The sequence below is a fragment of the Triturus cristatus genome, chromosome 1_2 (genome assembly GCF_964204655.1).
Source record: "Triturus cristatus chromosome 1_2, aTriCri1.1, whole genome shotgun sequence".
NCBI classification, from domain to species: domain Eukaryota; kingdom Metazoa; phylum Chordata; class Amphibia; order Caudata; family Salamandridae; genus Triturus; species Triturus cristatus.
Window position 1 is genome coordinate 438,746,281 of NC_140580.1, and position 22,514 is coordinate 438,768,794.

The 22,514-nt window shown below is 47.9% G+C and overlaps 1 protein-coding gene across 7 annotated transcripts in view; it reads right to left on the bottom strand.

Moving 5' to 3' along the window:
* PLCE1 (phospholipase C epsilon 1) overlaps positions 1-22,514 on the bottom strand; it is a 932,976-nt gene that overhangs the window by 105,763 nt on the left and 804,699 nt on the right. For all 7 annotated transcript variants that reach the window (XM_085605968.1, XM_085605952.1, XM_085605960.1 and 4 more), the window contains one exon: positions 9,614-9,732. In XM_085605968.1, coding sequence (XP_085462094.1) covers positions 9,614-9,732 — 119 coding nt within the window. The remainder of the gene's footprint in view (positions 1-9,613; positions 9,733-22,514) is intronic.

Sequence of the window (22,514 nt, forward strand, 5' to 3'; positions counted from 1 at the left end):
CCGACCCCGGCGTCGGGGACGAAGGATACTGCGCCGGTTCGACTTCCTTACGAGGAGTCTCCGGAGTCGGATCCGCTAGAGTCACAGGTGGAGCCACAGGAACAGCAGGAGACTCTTCTTCCACTGGATTCGAATCCCCCTCCGAAGCTGGAGAATCAACCGGCGCCGGAGACTGCGCCGGAGTACCCACATCAATATACCGGCCCGGCGACGCCTGTGGACACTCAGAAGGTGAAGGAGAAACAAAGTCCTTGACACAACGTCGAGGAGCAGGAGAAGGCGACTTCGAAGCTCGAGACTTGGACGAACAACGTCGAGACCCATGTCTCCTCTTCTTCTTGTGCCTTCTCTTGGATCCATGCGAAGTCGACGACCTCGACTTCAATCTTTTATGACCTCTTTTCTCCTTTCTCACCTTGGACATGTAAAGCTTAGCCTCTCTTTCCTTCAGCGCCTTAGGGTTAATCTTCCTGCAGGATGAACAACCTTCGACATTGTGATCACTCGAAAGGCACCAAAGACAGTCATCATGTGGGTCAGTAATAGACATGTGACCTCCGCATTCCTTGCAGGGCTTGAAACCAGACTTCCTAGGAACAGACATAGTCGAAAACAGTAACAAGTAAAGTCTCGAAACAAAGTAGCAGTAGAAAGATAGGAGAGTCCCAGAAAATCTGTTAGCTTTGTTGCGCGGAAAAAAAGGAACTGACATCATCACGTCGACGTGGTCTTCTAATTGCTCCTGTGACGTCATGCGGAGTCGCGTGCGGAGCCATGACGATGTGACGACCTCGTCGGCGCAGAGAGCTACGAAAAATTTCCGGAATGCTGGCGCAGGGGGATATTTATAAGGTGAGGAATCCACAGGCAGATGTATCCATCAGAATTTGTTTTTAATAAACTTTTTCCTTCATTATCCCCCCCAGGTGGGCCAGGTCCCAGGGGCATTTTTTTGTTATGATGGGAGGGTACCACCCCGGCTGAATATTGCCCTGGGAACCACCTCTCTGCCAGGACTTATTAATTAGATTTGGGGGGGCTCATGGACCCCCCGCAGCCCCGGCGAGCACCACCTCCGTGGGGCTTTAAATTTAAATAATGCGGGGGCCAAGTGGATCCCCCCGCAACCCCAAGAACCACCTCCTCACCAGGGCTAAATCACACAATGAAGGCGGGCCCCCTCCCGTAGTCAATAGGGCCGGCTCCAGCAATGTCCCGGGGTACCTGTCCCCGGGACAATGCTGTTTGCTATGGCTTGTCGGAAGCACTGTTCTAGCCAAGCTAACATCGCTCCACTTCAATTAAGCGAGAGCAGAAAATGCTCTCTGCACTAAACAGAGCAGAATTTCTTTTGGACAGAGGAAGCTGCATGTTAGCAGCTCCCTCTGTCCAAAAGCAATGCCAGCTCCTGAAGGGAGGCGGGGAGCGAGCAGGGATTGCAGGGACCTTCAGGCTCTCCCCGTAGTCCCCAACAAAAATGACTGGATGCCCTGGGTGGGGACCAGGTCACCAAGTATTGTGACCAAGCCCCGAGGGATGGGGTGCTTGGGCCAAAATCAGCCCAGGAGGGGAGGCTTCGCGGCCCTCCACTCTAAAAATGCCTGGCCCCGGGGGAAGCGGTCCCCCGGTCCAAATACGCCCCCCCTTCCTTTATAGGTTAAAAAAATACAACCGGGATGCCAGAGGCCCCGCCCCCTTACTGCACCACTCTGTTATCGCACCTCCTGGCACGCTGCTGATTGGGGGATGAAGTCACCTTGGCTGCTGAGGGTTCTTAGAGGCAAAAAAGATCTCCTGTTACCTCCAGTAAGTCCCACACAGAGGGATTGCCGAGAGGTGATCGGAGGCCATGCCCCTTTCTCCATCACTCTATAATGCACCTCTTGGTGCACTGCTGGTGGGGGGGGATGATGTTCCCTTGCCTGCTGAGGGCCTCAGGACTAAAGTGGACTTCTTCCCCCAACCAGTAGTGCGCCAGGAGATTTGTTTGCAGAGTGGTGGAGAAAGGGTGTGTGGCCTCCAAAAACCTCTGAGAAATCCAGGTCTGTGGGACTTACTGGAGGTAATATGAGGGGTAGTTGACCCCCAAGGACCCTCAAGAGCCCAGGGGACTTCATTCCCCGACAAGTAGTGTGCCAGCAGGCGTGTTTGCAGAGTGTGTTTAAAGGGGGCGTGGCCTCCAAAGACCTCTCAGCTATCCCACTGTGTGGGACTTACTGGGGGTAATAGGAGGGGTAGTTGGCCCACAAGGACCCTCTAAAGCCAAGGGTACTTCATCCCCCAGCCAGCAGTGTGTCAGGAGGCGTGTTTGCAGAGTGGTGGAGAAAGGGGTGTGTGGCCTCCAAAGACCTCTAAGCAATCGTGCTGTGTGGGACTTACTGGAGGTAAAAGGAGAAGTTGTTGGCCCCCCAAGGACGTTCCTGTGGGCCAACTACCCCTTCTTGTTACCTTCAGTAAGTCCCACACTGCGGGATTGCTGAGAGGTCTATGTGGCCCTGCCCCCTTTCTCTGCCACTCTGCAAACACGTCTCCTGGAGCAGTACTAGTTGGGGGAGGAAGTCCCCTTGGCTGCTGAGGGTCTTTGGGGGCGAACAACCCCTCCTGTTACCTCCTGTAAGTCCCACACGGCGGGATTGCAGAGAGGTCTTCGGAAGCCAAGTCCCCTTTCTCCACCACTCTGCAAACGTGTCTCCTGGCGCACTACTGGTTAGGGAATGAAGCCCTCTTGAATGCTGACGGACCTTGGGGCCAAGAAGCCCTCCTGGTACTTTCTTTAAGTCCTACACAGCGGGATTCCTGAGAGATACTCAGATGCCCTGCCCCCTTTCTACACCACTCTGCAAATGCCAAAACATAGAAATTCATTGAGAAAAAAACGAATGTTACAGGCACGTTATAGTTAGTCTCAGATTTCACTCGTACAAAACCAGTAACATTCAGCAGTAACTCGGCCCCCGCAATGCACTGCTTATGACCTCATATATTACATCACTTATGACATGGTCAGTGACATCCCTCATGACATCACACTTGTGTATGTTTAGTTGTATGAGGTCCCAGCCTGCCACAGAAAGCACTGTGAATATATATTTCTTTATTTAAAACTTTGCATTAAACACATTATAAATCGGGAGCTACAAAATGGGGAAAAATGTTTAAGATGACGTGCTTCCAAAATATAGTAGTAATACCCAGACTGTAATACCCAGACTGTATGTAGAGACTTTATTAGTCTTTTAAAAGAAATACACACATCACAGCTCAGCTGGTAACTCAACTTCACTGGTATTACTCAAAAATAATAAATCTGTGTCACCAGTCAGCTTCAAGGGATTCCATCAATTAAAGCCAATACTGTCACCAAGCACCCTTTACATTTGCAGATTGACCAGTTGTGCACATTTACATTTCTTTCAGGGAAGCAGGCAAGAAGGCTTGTTTAGCTGTCTGCCCCTCCCTCAATTTCACAGCACAAGAGATTCCCTGCATTTAAACTGTAGGAATTAACCTTCCCGGGCCGGTTGCCTTTTCACAAATAGTTGGGGGAACTGCTTTTCTTAACTTAAAAAAGTATGAAGTATGGGCAAAAAAAAAGCTGACACACACTGATTGACTGCCCTATAGGCCACAGGCCAGTCCGACCCAGCAGGAGGATCCATAACAGTGACACATGAGAAGGCAGAGACGTGGAAATATGACAAGCGTAAATATGGGAGGGCACAGACAGACGGGCCAGAGTTGTGTACTATTGTGATACTGAGCCACATAAGGGCACATGCAGACTCAGGAGCTCTCCCTCTGGAAACATGGGCTTCCTAGTTTTCCTTCACAGAAAATGCTGAGCGACAACCAGCCACTGTCAATGAGGCAGTTTAAGTTCTACCAGTTTTTTTTGTCTTGTTTAGATTGAGCCTGGGCAGCGCATGCGCTGCTCTGCAAGGCATGCTGTATTGAGGCAGGGAAGCTCCGCCCATGTCCCGCCCATCTTTTCAATTGGCCCGTTACCGTTCTTGCGAAATAGTTGCTTTTCCTTCCTGAATTGGCTTGTTAGTCTCTCCTTGGTGCTGCCTTGTCTGCATTTGTAACCTCCCATAACGACTGGACCTTTTACTTGTCTTGTTACATGGTCTGCTTTATCTTGGCTGTGAGCACTATTTTGTTCAATGATTTGCCCCTATTCCACCCATTACGTCGCAGCACACCATCTTCTTTTATTTTAATTACTAATGGCGGTCCACTTTAACTATAGCAGCTGTGTTTCTTTCTTTATTTTAGCAGCACAGTCCGCTTTAAGTATAACAGGCGCGATTATTTATTTATTTATGTTTACAAGCGCCCATGTGGCACTTTCACATTTATGGAGTCCGTGCCCCTTTCTTCAGACAAGCTACGTCTAAAGAAAGGTGCACGGCCGTTACTAAAGTGAAAGCGCGTCATGGGGCACTTTTACAAAATAAGCATTTGTCTGTCAACTTGACAGATGTTTTTTTTGGGGCAAAGCCCCATGCTACAGTTTCACTTTAATGTCAGCCACGCCCCTTTCTTTAGAAACAGCTTGTCTAAAGAAAGGGGCGCGACTTCCATTAACTTGACAGCGCAGTATGGGGCGCTTTGACACCAAAATTATTTGCAATGCAACAGGTCTCGCATTTGCAGGAATTTGAGCTATTGGCATTGTAAATGCCAATAGCTCAAACTCCAATAAATGCGAGACCTATTGCATTGCAAATGCTAGTTTTTTTGTAAAAGGAGTGTGTTTTTTTGTTGTTGTTTTTTTTAAGAGGACAGGATGTGCGTGATATGCACTTGCAGTGTACCAAACAAGACCAGCTGCCCACAGAAACCTCTCACTTACGAAAAACCTGACTGGTCTAAATGATTGCTATCTTTGAGGTTTGAACCAATGCCATGGCAGAAGGAGATGACCTTTTCAAAGACTGTGGGGCTGGTAAAATGGCAACTGAAGGGCGGGAGACGTTTCTTATGCCCAGGCGATTTTGATGATACAGGGCCAGTTGTGAAAAGCAGGTGCTGAGACGGGTCCCTATTGGACTCTTCATTTTTGCCCTGACCCTAGGTGAAAAACATAAATGTTAACTATGCAGCAGTGCCGCCCTTCACTGTCTTTAATGTAAGTTCAAAGAGAGTTGTTATAGTTCTTTTACAGTCCCACCATTTCAGAACTGAAACATTTTCAACATACTATACGACGAAGCCATGGTGGTTGCTTATTCATGGTATGCAACTAACACCCATTGACAAAGCCAATAGATACCAGCTTGTTGTAAGTGTAATGTTACTTGCTGTATTATATATCTGGATGTGATAACAGAAGTAGCAAAATACCAGTGGGGCAGAACATTAAGCCAAGCATAGATTTTCAGCTAAGGTACTTCTAAGCCACGCCCTTAATTACACAGGCCACACCCCTTTCTGAGAATCCATTGTTTTTTCATTCCAATTAAAAACATGGAGCAGGGCACCACAGGTCTTCAGGAGCGGACGTGCTGCTACCGATGAAGCAGTAAGAAGGGCCTTCTCAGTCTCCACTGGAGAGTCAAGGTGTAAGAAGGAGTCTGCAAGCAGCACAGAGGTTCATGCAGACAAAGGTTGGGGTGTGGGGAAGAACTCCTCAAAACTTGGGGACAGGGTGGATCAGCCAGTTCAAAAGCAGGACTTGTTTACAAGAGAGGGCTGAAGTGTTGCAGCACCTGGCAAAGGAGCACACGCCTAAAAAGCAGCCCAGATAAGAGATATAGAATGTGGCCTCGCCACAAACATGGAGGAAGAAAAAAGGTGGTGAGGAGTTGCGTGGCATAGAGGGGGCTACTGGTGAAGGGAGTAAAATTCATGAATCTGGAGGAGAGGTCACAAGCGTGGCAGTAAAATTATTATTAAAAATATGTATTTAAATGCTGGGGTTAGGGGTTGAGGGGTTCAGTTGGGTAATGTTGGCTGCAATACATTTTTCCATGAGGGTCAGCCGATCAGCCCACGACAGATTTGTGAATCTGCAATGAAGGCTAGAAGAAAAAACAAATCCCAAGTCCGGTGGTGTGCCTTTATTATTATTTTTTTATTAATGGGTATGCGAATCCTCAGTGAGGTTGCGAAATCGAGGAGGATTAAAAAATAAACACCAGGACTTTCTCTATAATTTAAACCCCTTATGCCCACTCCAAAACATTTTATAAACCGCAATTTCTCAAAATCCAAAAAGGATTTACACCAAACCAAGCAAAGGAACTTCTTTTAGGAAAATTATACTTTTGTGTTAAATTTTGTATAATTCTGTTCGGCTCTATTTTCTGCAGAGACTAGCTAAAAACTCAATGTGAGTGAAAATAGAAAATTTCACTTTTCTTAGGCCCTCACATTATTTTCCCCCGTCCTTGACAGATCTGCATGAAATTTGCCAAAACCTTTGGATGAACTTTTTTGGAAAGGTTTGTGCAGATTCATTAGACAACACCCATGTTATTAAGGAAAAATGATTTTCAATAGAAATTGTGACATAACCATAACTACATACTGGCTACTGCTGCTGTGTGTATATATATATATATATATATATATATATATATATATATATATATATATATATATATATATATATATATATATATATATATATATATATATATATATATATATATATATATATATATATATATATATATATATATATATATATATACATACACACATATATTTATTTTACCTACTGGCAGTCGCCGCTAGGTAGTTATAGTTAAGACCTAGTTTCCATACGAAAAGCGTTTTTTGTTTTCCCAATAACTTTGGCGCCGGTTGACAATCTTCGCGAACTTTTCATAACTAGTGTGGCGCTCCGGTCAGCTCCTGTCTTGAATGTTTCGGGGTGATTCGTCAAGCTGTGGCTGAGAAAAAAGGGGGGCCCCAAAACGCGTTTTCCCCATGTAATTTTCCCTAGGAAACTTTAGACAAAGCTACAGCCCGAACTGCTGAACGGAATTAAACCAAATTTGGCAAAACGGTAGCCCATGGTTCAGAAAGAGTCCTTTTTACACCACTCTGTAACGCAGCTCTGTGGCGCTTACTGGAGGTAGTTGGTGGGCTAGTGGTCCCCCAAGGACCCTCAAGATTCAAGGGGACTTAATCCCCCAACTTAAAACGCGCCACGGGGCGCGTTTACACACTTGTAACATCAGGCCCCGCCCCCTCCCTGCACCACTGTGCAAACGTGCCCCTTGGTGCGTTGTAAATTTGGGGATTAAATCCCCTTGAATCCTGAAGGTCCCTGGGGACCAACTAGCCCACCAGGTACCTCCAGTAAGCACCAGGGAACTGCGTTGCTGAGAGGTGGTCCAAGGTCACGCTCCCTTTTTATACCACTCTGCAACGCAGCTCTGTGGCGCTTACTGGAGGTACCTGGTGGGCTAGATGGCCGCCAGGGACCCTCAGGATTCAAGGGGAATTCATTCCCCGACTTAAAACCCGCCAGGGGGGGCGCGTTTGCACAGTGGTGAAGGGAGGCGGCGGGGCCTTATGTGACATGTGTGTACTTATCCAATCACTCCGCCAAAACCCAAGCACTTAAACATTCACCATGCACTCTCCTTGCAGTACTCTAATCATCCAATCAGTACCCATGTACTCATGCAATGACCCAGGCACAAACACATGCACTGCTACAATCCCCTGAGCACTACCCATGCAGTCCAGCTATCGCCCTGTCAGTACCCATGCACTCCTTCAATCACCCAGCCAGCACCATGTACTAATCCAATCACTCCACCAAAACCCAAGCACTTATAAATTCACCATGCACTCTCCTTGCAGTACTCTAATCTTCCAGTCAGTACCCATGTACTCATGCAATGATCCAGGCACTAACACATGCACTGCTACATTCCCTGTGTACTACCCATGCAGTCCTCTAACCACCTACACACTTCTCATTCGCTCCTTCAATTCCCCTGTTAGTACTCATGCAGTCCAGCAATAGCCCGGTCACTCCCCGTGCACTCCTTCAGTCACTCAGCCGCTACTATGTACTAATCCAAACACTCTGCCAATACCCAAGCACTTATAAATTCACCCAGGCACTCTCCTTGCAGTATTCTAATGTTTCAGTCAGTAGCTATGTACTCTTGCAATGATCCAGGCACTAACTGATCACTGCTACAATCCCCTATGCACTACCCATACAGTCCTCAAACCACTTACATACTACTTATTTGCTCCTTCAATTCCCCAGGTAGTACCCATGCAGTCCCGCAATCACACTGTCAGTCCGCGTGCACTCCTCCAGTCACACAGCCACTATCATGTACTAATCCAAAGAACTATAACACCTATAGTGGTCAAAGACTGACAGGGGGATTGCTGGAGTGCATAGGGATTCCTCAGGGGATTGTAGCACTGCATCTGTTAGTGCTTGGGTCATTCCATATGTACATGGTTAGTGACTGGATGATTAGAGTACTGCAAAGAGAGTACATGGTGAATTTATAAGTGCTAGGGTATTGAAGCAATGACTGGATAAGTACATGATGCTGACAAGGAGATTGGAAGAGTGCTCACGGAGTGACAGGGGGAATGCTGGAGTGCATAGGTACTGCTCTGGCGATTGTAGCAGTGAATGTATTTGTGACTGAGACATTGCATGAGTACATGTGTACTTACAAATTCACCATGCACTCTCCTTGTAGCACTCTAATCATCCAGTTACTACCCATGTACTCATGCAATGGCCCAGGCACTAACTCATGCAGTACTACAATCTCAAGAACACTACCCATGCAGTCCAGCAATCCCCCTGTCACTCCCTGTGCACTCTTCATGCAATGGCCTAGGCATGAACACATTCACTGCTACAATCCCCAGAGCAGTACCTATGCACTCCAGCATTCACCTTGTCACTCCGTGAGCACTCTTCTAATCACCCTGTCAGCACCGTATACTTATCCAATCACTGTGCCAATACCCAAGCACTTACAAACTCACCATGTAGTATCTTTGCAGCACTCATGTCTGTACACTCCCACATCACAGAGGTTAATTGCAACAGGCAGGAGAATCTTCAAGTGAGAGAAAAGAAAAGAGGGAGGGAGGTGGAAGGTAGAGAGAAAGCGGTCAGAGAGAGAAGAGAGAAAGGCGAGGAGGAAAGCGAGAAAATGAGTGGATGGAAAGTGAGAGATGGTGCGAGGAGAGGAAGTGAGCAGGGCTGGTTTGAACATCTTACCAAGGCTGCTTTTGGATACCCAGTCCGGCTCTGGTAATAAACAGCATATTGCACTCTGAGCATCTGCGTTTTTGCTATATAGAGCATTTATTTTATGTATAACTGTTTTTAAAAAGGGTATTTGAGCAAAACCAGAATTTGATTTCACTGTACTGTACTGGTATCTGCCCTCCATCATATTAAATAGAACAATATTTAGCAACGGTTTTTCCTGCAAAGAAGTGCTTAAAATATATATTACAGATACATTATGTTAAACGCCTTAGAAATATAAATGTAAACTAAATATTAATACTTATAATAAATATTTTAATTCTAAAATACCTCATTTAATATTTTAATCAGTAAGCATTATGAACAAAATATGTTAACATACAAAAGAATTACCAAAGAAACTGGCACCCCACATCCAGTGGAAATTTCCTCCATTCGCCTGCTGTTTATGAAAAGAGTGGAAATGTCTAAGGATTCATTATGCACATTTCGAAGCTGTAAATGCCGATAGCCTGAAAATAAAAATATATGAACAATATTGTTAGGTGTGGCTCGACATCAAAGCGCTGGAGCTATGTACAAAGCACTGACATAAAACAAACACAAACCTCTAAAAAACAAAAGATGAAGTAATTTTCCTTCGGTAACAATATATCTGTAAGAGACTGATTTGTTATGGATTCCTCACCTTAGAATTACCCCCAGGTGTCAGACTGGATCCGGATGATTTTTCTTCAGCAGTACCCCTGTGTGTCGGTAGGTGGCACCGGTCGACTCCGCGTTTGTCGTTGGCGTAGTGGTAGCCAGAATGACGTTGCGGTATCTACTTAGAAGCCGCCCCTGCGCACTGACGTCCGTTCTTTACACAACATTCCACAGCAGAAGTGTAGAGCCATGCAAGACACTGACCACTGATGCACAAAACTAGGGCTCTGAAGGGAAGTCCCTTACCCAAGAAGTCAGATCTAAGAATGGGGAGGATGGGTGGGGAGGTGAGGAATCCATAACTAATCTATATTTCTTACAGATATATTGTCACCGAAGGTAAGTAACTTGTTCATCTTAAAGAGACAATTAATTATGGATTCCTCACCTTAGAATAGATACCCCAACAATAACAACCCTTGAGGTGGGTCTGCAAACTACGTTCACACCAGAAAGTCTTGGAGAACTGAACGGCCAAAGAAGCTGTCTCTCCGGGCTTGGCTGTCCAGCCAGTAGTGTTTGGAATGAAGTCCAAGTAGCTGCCTGGCAGATGTCATGAAGGGGGACTCCACGTCCCAAAGCAGTAGTGGCTGCCTTCGCCTTGGTGGAATGGGCACGCAACCCCACTGGAAGTTCCTTTTTCGCTAAGGAATAGCAGACTTCGACGCAAAGAATGACCCATTGAGAAATGGTCCGTTTTTGCACGACCCGACCTTTCTTGGCGCCCATGTAGCCAACAAAGATCTGGTCATCCACCCGGAATTGTTTTGTGCGATCCATATAGAATGAAAACGCACGTTTTGGATCCAGACGGTGGAACCTCTCCTCCACTTTAGAAGGGTGCGATGGTGGGAAGAAGGTGGGCAAAGTGATAATCTGTCCTATGTGGAAAGAGGTAACCACTTTGGGAAGGATAGAAGGCATAGTGCAAAGAACAACTTTGTCCGGATGAATAGCCAGGAAAGGAGGTTTTATAGAAGGAGCCTGAAGCTCACTCACCCTGCGAGCAGATGAGATGGCGACCAGAAAGGCCGTTTTAATTGTCAGAAGTCTGAGAAGACAGTTATGTAGAGGCTCGAAAGGAACGCACATAAGTTAGGTCAGAACCAGGTTCAAGTCCCTCTGGGGCATTACGAAAGGAATTGGAGGAAACAATAGAGAAATGCCCTTAAGGAAGCGATTTACAATAGGGGACTTGAAAAAGAAGGCTGGTCAGGAAGCTTTAGAAAGGCCGAAATGGCCGAAAGATAGACTTTTAGAGTGCCCAGAGCAGAGCCCTGCTGGGCCAGAGAAAGAATGAAGAGGAGAACCTCTGAAAGGGGAGCAGAAAGAAGATACACAGCCTTTGCTGCGCACCATGCCACAAACTTGTTCCACCTATAGTTGTATATCGTTTTGGTGGAGGGACGCCTGGCTGCTAAGATAACGTTACAGACTTTGGGAGGAAGGTCGAAAGCTGTCAACGGTCGCCGCTCAATCTCCACGCAAAGAGGTGGAGGCTGGACAAGTTCCGGTGAAGGACCGTCCCCTGCTGCTGCGACAGAAGATCCTCCCGAAGAGGTAGTCTGATCGGAAGATCAATGGCCATGTGCAAGAGGTCAGGAAACCAGACTCTGTGACCAGTCCGGGGCCACAAGAATGACTTGAGCCCGGTTGCGCTTGATCTTCTTCAGCACTCCGGGTACAAGTGGTATAGGCGGAAAGGCATATAGAAGACCGCAACACCACTCGCAACGAAAAGCGTCGCCCAGCGAGTGCTGCCTTGGAAGTTCCAATGCGCAAAACTGCTGACATTGTGCATTCTCTTTGGTGGCGAATAGATCTAACAAAGGCTCTCCCCACCGCTGAAAGAGACCTTGCACCACCTCTGAATGAAGATGCCATTCATGATCCATCAAGCACCGGCAGCTGAGTTCATCCACCCTGGCGTTCAGAGAACCTGCTGGGAACTGAACTACCAGGGACACGCCTTGATGTTCCAGCTACTTCCAGAGACAAAGTGCTTCCTGACATAGGGACCACGACCCCACCAAACCCGGTTTGTTGCAGTACCACATGACGGTGGTGAACACCTGCACTACTCTCCCTTTGACAGAAAGAAGGAATGCCTTCAGTGCTGGTCGGATCGCCCGAAGCTCCAGAAGGTTGATGTGGAGCCCGGACTCCTCGCCAGAGACCAGAGGCCTCTGATCACCGCCTCTCCCATGTGGCCACTCCACCCCAGAAGTGATGCATCTGTCACCACCGTGAACTCTGGATGGGGAAGGGAGAGGGACCTGCCGTTGACCCAATCCTGGTTCATTAGCCACCACTGCAACTGGTGTGCAATGCCCTCCAAGATCTGTGTGCAATTGAGATTCCCCTGATGCTGTGCCCACTGGAACTTCAGTTCCCACTGCAGAGCCTGCATATGCTACCAGACATAGTCCACCAGCAGGATGCAGGAGGCCATGAGGCCCAGTAGCCTCAGGGTCATTCTGACTGAAACCCAGGATAGAGACTGAAAGATCGGAATCCTAGCCCGAATATGCCTGACTCGCTGCTCGGGAGGATAAGCCCGAAACTGCGCTGTGTGCAGAACTGCTCTGATGAAATGGAGCTTCTGAGAGGGACAATCAAAAAACGGGGGGAGGTAGAGGTTAAGGTTAGGTTCACCCTCCTTACTGAATGCAGTTACACAACATTTGGAACACCGGAATTAGAAACCTAACCATAGGAAGAACAGGGATTCCATAGAACATGTGTGAAAAACCCTCTTCCCAGAAAGAAAATTCTTTTCTAGAGTCCCCTCACCCACCAGGGTTACCCCTAGGTGGCATGCTTCATCACTGGGGGTACACTCAATCCGCTGCAGACTGAGGCATGCTGCGACTTGCGAACTACGTAGGAGCACTTAGTTTTTGGAAAATATGTGATGTGGAGTGGGAAAAATAGGTTAAAAGTACCTAGCTAGCGAGCTAATATTTTATTCCTGCTCCTAGTTGGTATGTTTTAAAATCTGGGGTTAATACTTGGTAAAGATCTAACTGTAATAAGTATGGTGTCCCTAGTACTGGGTCGACATGTTTCAAGCTTTCCCCTAAAGCTCTTCTTCAGGACCACACGAAGGCCAGCCCTGTGCGTACCACTCCTGCAGAATCCTGTGAATAGGAAACAATGGGGTGCACACTTAATGTGTGTTCACCTGATATCTTTATCTGTAGGGAATAAAGCAAAAGGAAAATGAAAAAAGCCTGCATACCAGCCAAGCTGGCAGCCCCTTTAAATATGCGGCGTCGTATCTCGATCAATGTACTCCTCTATAGTGGGTGTACTTAACAGCTATTTTGTGCGATCATCTGTGGTCGAAGAAATCAATCACACACGATGTCTTTGTGAAGAAAAGTGGTTATGTACAAATTGCAGTTTAAAAGCTGTCGTGAAAAAGACACCACGTGACATACAACATATAACAAAATAATAGTATTACATATCAATAACACATACTTTTGTTTAGGCAGAAATATGCCTCATGATCTGCAGGGGTAGAGGGCTCTTGTAGTCACACCCTAAAATGGTAATGGGGACAGAGATAGTCATTAGAGTTTCCTAAAGGTAAATGAGATAGGAACCTGGGAGAGAATTCCCGGTGCCTTGGACTATCCTGGAAGGAAAATAGAAACCTTATTATTTCCTTGGAAAAATGAGTCTGGATGGACTTACTTCGTCAAAGCACTCCTCTTGGAAAATGACCTGATGCCACCCCTGGAAACCGCATCTTACTGCGCCTGTCTCCAGGTGGCCATTAAATAGACCCGGATCAGCTTAGTCATGCTTACTTCAAAAAACTAGACTGTGTCTCTCACAAAATAGACGCAGTGACTGGCAATGGGGTGGAGTCATCTTAGGCGAATGGCCAAATTGTCAGGTATTGTAGACAAAAGGCTGGAAAAAAAAAAAACTAACAAGGGGGATACATTTACAAGGGGGATACATTAAGACACTCAAGTACGATTTAGAGTAGTAATTTGTGCAGTATGTTGCGAGCGCAATGGTACATCTGATTGATGCGCAAGAACCTTAGACATAACAGTTCGACTGTGCTCTTCTCAGAATAGCTTGTATGTACATCATGAAATGACTAAACCTCACGTCGTGTTAGGGGCAGTCATGAAAAAAGCCAGATTCCTGGATAATGCGGTACATCAGAATGATGCGCAAGACCTTTAGACTTAACAGCTGGACTGCGCTCTTCTCAGAATAGCTTGTATGTACATCATGTATTGACTAAACCTCATGTCTTGTTAGGTGGAAGTCATAAATAATGCCCGATTACTGGATAATGCAAGATATCATGTATGGAATAGTAGACTCGTAGTTGTCAGTTGGAGTCCGAATGCCACCACAAGGCAGTCTACTGTTCACAAAAGAGCCGCTGCTAGAGGAATGGTGATGGGGCCTTCCTAGGTAATGGGCATTCTAGATGAAGAGGTACCCATGTTTTATTAGTGTTATGATTTACGTTAGTGCGAGTATCACGTGCGGTTGGACCTTTACTTCTGTTACATTGCGAGTAGAGTGGTATACTCAAACAATCTAGTAAGTCTGGCAGAAGGTGTATTCCTGATCCATTTAACAAACTGCCCCCACAGGATATCATCATTCAACCCTTCAGTGTACGTGTGCAATTTATACACCCACCGCTGCTCTTTCTCTAGCAATCTTTTTTCCAGATTGTCAATGTGTTTGAGATGTTCTAACCCTACCCAGTGTAGATCGTAAGGGGTGTGTTTCACTTCATTGAAATGTGACGCCATTTTTGCGGTGACCCGGTGGCACCTGATGTTGCTGCGGTGTTCTCCTATCCTGGTGCTAACCTTTCTGGTGTTCATACCCACATAATGTAGGTTACATGCGCATGAGATCAAGTACACAACCCTTGTGGTATTGCAGTTAGTGAAGTTGTGTAACTCCCAACTCATCTTGTTGTTAAAAGTTACTTTTTTTGTAGTGGAGGTCAGGTGAAACACACTGCAGTTCCTGCAAGGATGGTGGCCCATCGGTAGGGTACTCAGTACTTGTTGGTTCTTATCATTTCTTATTTGGGGCGGGTGTGTACCAAGATGTCTTTTAGGTTTTTTCCTTTTCTGTGTGAGAACATGGGTGTGGGGATGTTCAGTTTCCCACTGTTAAGGGTGCACCAGTGTTTTTTTTACTATTTTTGTAACACGGTCGAACGCTATGTTAAAGGTTGTGATGCATAGAGGGCTTTGTTCTTTTTCAGTGATTTTTTTTTATATGTCTCTAGGAGCGCTTCTCTGTTGTTGTTTTCAGCTCTCTTTTTGGCTTTGGATATCAGGTTTTTGGGGTATTTCCTTGTGAGACATTTCTCAGATAGCCCTTTGGCTTGTGATTTGAGGTCCTTGTCTCAGAGCAGTTTTTCCTAAGTCTGACAAACTGTCCAAAGGGGAGGTTTTTCTTCAGATGTCTCGGATGGAAGCTGTCGTATAGGAGTAAACAGTTTTTCGCAGTGGGTTTTACGTGTGTGGGTTTTACGTGTGTGGCTGTCTTTAGTAAGCCATCAACAGCATAGATGTTAAGGTCCAGAAACACCAGTTGGAATCTGCTCATGGTATGTGTGAACTTTAGGAAAGGGTCCTGTTGGTTCAGCCACTCGATGAACTCATTGGCGTTGGACTCGTCACCCTCCCAAATCAGTAGAACATCATCGATGTATCTCTTCCAAAGTTGAATATGCTGGCGGTGTGGGTTCGTACCTTATAGGATTTTGTGCTTTTTGAGGTCGTTCACGTATAAGCCCGTCACACTCGGGGCAAAAGTACTGCCCCATACTGATCCAGTGCTGTTGTCGGAACAGGATATCTTCAAAACTGAAGAAGTTTTCCGTCAGGCACCACTTGCAGCACTCTAATACCAGATGTCTTGGTGTATGATAGGTCCATTCTTCTTCATAGAGGACCTCTTCAATGATGTCCAGGGCCTCCTTGTGGGTAGGCTGGTAAAAAGGCTCTTCACATCCAACCCAATGAGGATACTGGTTGTGGAGTCAAATTGTAGGTCTTGAAGGAAACAGAGTACTGCCTTGGTGTCTTTTAGGTATGTGCTTGTTCCTTGTATCAAGGGGTGTAAAACGACGTCAGCGAATTTAGAGAGTGGTTCCAGTAAGGACCCTATGCCAGAAACGATGGGTCGTCCAGGCGTGTCTTCTAATGACTTGTGTATCTTGGATATAGTATAAAAATAGGGGGTAACCGGGTGGGTATTAGCCAAGAAATCCCCTTCTCTTTTGCTAATCCAGTTGTGTGCTGTGGCCTCTTCCACCATGCTGGCTATCTCTACCCGTAGGCGTTCCGTTGGGTCATCAATGATGCGGAGGTAGTTCCTCTCATCTGCCAGAAGTCTCATGCATTCTCTGCGTTAGGCCTCTGTTGTTTGAAATACGATGGCTCCTCCTTTGTCTGCTAGTTTTACTGTGATTCTAGTGTCGTTGGCCAATTGTAGGATGGCTTCTTGTTCAATTTTACTGTTGTTGTGGAACACTTATGGTCCTGGGGTCAATTTCACCTACTTCCTTCGGGATGGACTTCTTGAAGGCTAGGAGTTCCACCGGTAGATTGGCAGATGGAGGGGTGAAGGTTGATTTCTGATGTAGTCAGGTATCACCACTATGAGTATCCATCATTGGTTTGTTCTAAAAAAAATACTTGCAGTTTTATTTTTCGAATGAATTCATTCGACTCACAACTGAGTTTACATTTGTCCACACTTGGTGTACGCACGAAGCCTAATCCTTTTTACAGTACTGTCAGTAGGGTTGAAAAAAAGCGTTATGCCTGACAGAATAACCACTAGACTGGGTGGCTGCTGGTGCTGGGGTTGTTCACAGAGCCCATGCTCCTCGTGTTCATCCTCGTTGTTTCCAATGGGTGAGATCATTGTACTTGTTGTCCTCTTTTTGTTCTACCTCTTGGTGTTCCTTTTCCTCTCCCTAAAAAAGGAAACGATTGTCTGGACTGCTCTGGTTGGTGGGTCGATTCCCAGTAGGTGTAGGGTTGGTGTTGATAATGTGGAGGTCCATTGTAGAAAGGCAGGGAAGGGTGGGGGGTCCTTGGTAGGTGGGCCATCCATATCCTTGTCCTCCTCTGTTCCTCATCCTACCGTTGTGGTTGCGTCGACTTCTGGTGTATCGGTGTTGTACCCTGGGTTCCTTCCTGATGGATTGTAGTTCTCTCTTGTATAAGGATATACTTTCTCGTGTGAGAAGTTCTTGGAATCCTTTCTGAACTTCTGATATTTTCTATCTTTCAATGTCACTTCGAAGTCGGTCATGGTTTTGTTCAATTTATCCAGTCTTTTCTTCAACTCCGAGACCGATTGGAAAGTCTTTAAGTGAACCTCAAGTGTATGTATCTCTGCTTTCATCTCCTGGAACAGTCTTGCTGCTGTTTTTATGATGCGTACCAACCGATCTCTGGTGCAATGCCAGGAGATTAGGGACCAGTCTTTTTTGAATGATTTACCTTGTTGCAAGATAAATGGCTTGTTACGTACAATTAATCCTTGTTATTATTATTTATTTTAAGTATTTATAGAGCGCGACTGATACCTTGCAGGCTTCCTGGCGCTGGAGAATACTCTGCTGAAGGATAGACCGGAGTAGTTAGCAGGTGGGCAGAATTTAGGGGAATAGCCAGGTCTTGATGCGCTTCCTAAATGGAAGAAGTTGTGAGATCTGGCGTATGTCAATAGGCAGACTGTTCCATAACTTGGCCGCTGCGACCCTGAAGGATCTGCCCCCGGTTCTGGCTTTGTTGAATCTGGGCACCTTTACCAGACGGGCTGATGATGATCGTAAGTCTCTGGTGGGAGTGTACCACAGGAACAAAGCTTGCAGGGGTCTGGGCCCGAGTCCATGCAGAGGTGGTGTCGCATTCACCCTAAGGTATTCGGTCATCATGACCCCGTGGATCATGATTTTGATCTGATTCCTCTTGAGTTCTGTCAATTCATCCCAACATTGACCCGCTTCATTGGTATCCCTGTTGCAAGTCACAGTACGCCTCAATCCGCAGCGGATTAAGAGGAACCCAATTCTGCACGTTGATGGTGAACCCCAGCGAATGCAGGGGGTCGGCCGTAGTCCGGAGGTGGGAGATGACAGCCTGTGACGAGCCCGATTTCAACAGCCAGACGTCGAGATAGGGGAAGACTGAAACCCCCGATCTGTGCAGAAGAGATGCGACCACCGCCATCACTTTCGTGAACACCCGAGGGGCGCTGGTAAGGCCAAATGGGAGCACGGTAAACTGAAAGTGCTCGTGGCCTGCCGTGAACCGTAGGTAACGCCGATGAGCTGGCAGGACTAGGATGTGAAAATAAGCGTCCTGCAAGTCCAATGCTATCATTCAGTCTCCAGGGTCGAGGACAGACAGGACCTGAGCCAGTATCAACATTTTGAACTTCTCCTTCCGGAGGACGAGGTTGACGTTCCTGAGATCCAAGATAGGACGCACCCCCTTGTCCTTCTTGCTACGCAAACAAATAATGGACGGAATGCTGAATAATACAATCACTCCCAGTTAAGAGATCTGGGTTAAATCCATTGTTTTTTTGCTCACCATGCCACCCCAGTTTAGACCCAGCCATATGCAAATCAGTCTTGACCCTGGGCCTCATAGGAACAGTCCAGACCTAACTGCCAAACCAGGTCCTCCCAGGACCGGAAACAAGCATCCTGGACTGGTTTCTTGTTATTACCCTTCATCAGCCAGGCTATCTTGAATCCAGTGGCACAGTGAGCAAGGGACCCATGTCTGGGCATACCCGTCCCACTTAGGGTGAAAAGTGCTACGCAAACAAATGATGGACGGAATGCTGAGTAAATCATACATTCACCCCCAGTCAAGAGATCTGGGTTAAATCCATTCTTCTTTTGCTCACCATGCCACCCCAGTTTAGACCCAGCCATATGCAAATCAGTCTTGACCCTTGGCCTCATAGGAACAGTCCAGACCTAACTGCCAAACCAGGTCCTCCCAGGACCGAAAACAAGCATCCTGGACCGGTTTCTTGTTATTACCCTTCATCAGCCAGGCTAGCTTGAATCTAGTGGCACAGTGAGCAAGGGACCCATGTCTGGGCATACCCGTCCCATTTAGGGTGAAAAGTGCTACGCAAACAAATGATGGATGGAATGCTGAGTAAATCATACATTCACCCCCAGTCAAGAGATCTGGGTTAAATCCATTGTTCTTTTGCTCACCATGCCACCCCAGTTTAGACCCAGCCATATGCAAATCAGTCTTGACCCTGTGCCTCATGGGAACAGTCCAGACCGAACTGCCAAGCCAGGTCCTCCCTGGATTTGTCACCCCGAGTGGGACTGGTATGCAAAGACGTGGGTCCCGTGCTCTCCATGCCATTGTAGTCAAGCTGGCTGATAAGGGCTGAAAGCCTGAAACCGGTCCTAGGATGCTTCTTTCCAGTCCAGGGAGGACCTGGCCTGGCAGTTCAGGCTGGACTGTTCCCATTGGGCACAGGGTCAAGACTATTTGTATATGGCTGGGTCCAAACTGGAATGGCATGGGGAACAAAAAAACGATGGATTTAGGCCCAGATCTCTGTACTGGGGTGAATATATGACATTGGTCTGCATTCTGTCCCTCAATTGTTCTTTTTGCATTTGTCACCCCGAGTCGGACGGGTATGCCCAGATGTGGGTCCCGGGCTCTCCATGCAACTGGAGTCAAGCTATCCTGGCGGATGAGGGCTGAAAGCCCGAAACCGGTCCTAGGATGCTTGTTTCCAGTCCAGGGAGGACCTGACCTGGCAGTTCGGGCTGGACTGTTCCCATTGGGCACAGGGTCAAGACTGTTTTGCATATATCTGGGTCCAAACTGGAATGGCATGGAGAGCAAAAAAACTACGGATTTAGGACCAGATCTCTGTACGGGGGTGAATGTATGAAATTGTTCAGCATTCTGTCCATTAATTGTTCTTTTTGCCCTTGTCCTTCTTGGGCACCAGAAAGTAGTGGGAATAACAACCACAACCTACTTCTGTGGCAGGAAATCGCTCAATGGCTCCCCTGGCCAAGAGAGCTGTAACTTCCTGTTGGAGAAGGGCCAAGTGATCCTCCCACATGCAATGGAATTGAGGTGGCATGGATGGAGGGGTAGTCTCGAAGGGGAGGGAGTAGCCCATTTGGACTATCTGCACAACCAACCTGTCTGACGTGATGTTGAGCCAGTGGGGGAGGTGATGGCGAATCCTGCTGCCCACTGGCGAATGGTGGCACTGAAAGGACTGACTAGGAGGGCTTGGAGGCTGCTGCAGAGGGGGCACTGGTGGACTGGCCCGCCCGCTGGATCCAGACGCACGACGGTAGGACCCACGTCCCCGGCCGGGCATAGGCTGGACAGCTTGCACAGGCCTGTGGCTCCGGGCGGAACGTTGCAGGGCAGCCCTTCCGTAGCTACGAAAGGGGCGAAAAGCAGACTGCGCTGGGCGGGAGGTGGAAGCGAGGCCCAAGGATCTGGCTGTAGCCCTGGAGTCCTTAAAGTGCTTAAGCACGTTGTCAGCCTTGTCGCCAAACAAGCGACGGCCCCCAAAGGGCATGTCCTAAAGTGTAGCTTGGACATCACCCGAAAAGCCAGTGGACCTCAGCCAGGCGTAGCGTCTCAGGGCTACTGACATTGAAATTGTCCTGCCTAGTGAGTCGGTGGTGTCCAGCCCACATCTTATGACGAACTTCTCTGCATCTCTCCCTTCGGCAACTGCAAGGGAGAGCACGGCCCGGGCCTCCTCCAGGCACTGTGGCAGCACCTGCACGGCCGTGTCCCTCACAGATTGGGAGTAACGGCCCAAGAGACATGCGGTGTTCACCGACCGCATTCCTAAGCTGGAGAAAGTAAACATCTTCTTCCCAAGGTGGTCCAGCTTCTTGGATTCCCTATCAGGTGGTGTGGCAGGGAATGCACCCTTGGAAGTCGAGGCTTTGACCACCAAGCTCCTAGGGGTGGGGTGTTGGGAAAGGAAAATGGGGTTGCCAGGGCCCGGGTGTTGGGCAATCATCCTAGCCACAGGAGATCCTGTGTTGGGCTTGGGCCAAGTGCCCAAAAGGATGTCTGTGAGGGCCTCATTGAATGGCAGCAGTGGCTCTGGGGAGGCCGCTGCCGGTTGAAGCACCTTGGACAGGAGGTTAGTTCTGACCGCCACCGTAGGAAGCTCAAGGCTTAAGGCCTCAGCCACCCTACGCAACACCACTAGCCAGGGTAGGAGGAGATAGCATGCCAAGGTCTGGGAAGGTGTCGACTCCACTGGCCTCACTCAACTCCTCTCTCCAGTCCGGTTCTTCTAACTGCTAGAGGGTCCACAGGACCCCCCCCCGTTTACCTCACCCTCCTCTGGTAGCCACTCAGGACGCTAGGGAACACCAGGGGAGAACAGTGGTACAAAAGTACAGATAGGCGCCGGTCCTGACGTTGGTCGACGCCTGGTCCGGCTCCTTGTCCACAGAGGTGGAGGCTGGGATCGTCGTCGACTGCGGACACAACCGGCGTCGGAGGAGGTGGAGGTGTTGCCACTGGATTTGGCGCTGGAACAGGTGCCCTGCGGCGTCAGAGCCGAAGCTGCCGGCATCGAAGACCTAGAGCCCCCAGCCGAGTCCACGAGGCATGAATGCGAGCCGGCAGAGTCGGGCTGCCCAAAGATCACGTGGAGGGCTTTGTAAAAACTACAAACTTGGGCAGGGGTCACCCTGGCTACCGGAAATGGAGGGAATAACTAGGTCAACCCAGCAGGCTCCGCAGGCGGAGACGGACTACTAACTTCCGCAACCTGCATTGTGTCGGCCGACGGACCAGGAGAACGCGAAGAGCAACGGTGCTTCTTCGCCTTCTTTTTGTGATTCGACTTACCCGCAGACTTCGACGATGAGTGGTGGTGATGGCTACGCGACCTCCCTCTCGACCGGGACATCGAGCGATGAGGAGAGGACTACCGGGCCTAGACTTTGGGTTCATGTCCCGGCAATCGGAGCACTACTTCGGGTCCTGGTAGTGCTCTACACACCAAAGGCACACGAGATGCGGGTCTGTAACTGACATCAATTTGCAACAGGAGTCGCAAGTCTTGAAGCCGGTTCGAGGACGGGACATCCTGAAGTGCACCAGGAGTCGAACGACTCAAAAAGATGTCGACAAAAAGTCGCAAAAAAAGTCAAAAAGTGACTCGAGGTACTGCTCTCTCCGGATCTGCGCTGGCTGGGGGGTGGGGGAGAAAGAACTGGTGTCAGCGCGCAGGGCCGGCATCTAAGTACATACAGCAACGCCATTCCGGCGACCACTACACCAACAATGAACGCGGAGTCGACCGACGCCACCTACTGACGTGCAGGGGTACTGCTGAAGAAAAATTCTCCAGATCCAGTCTGACGCCTGGGGGTAATTCGAAGGTGAGGAATCCATAACTAATTGTCTCTTTCATATCATGCAATTTTTGGATTTGTTTATTTATTGTTTTTATAAAGCGCAAACCTACCCTATTTTAAGATGGCCTACGTATCCTTCCAAGACAAGCTTTCAGGTGT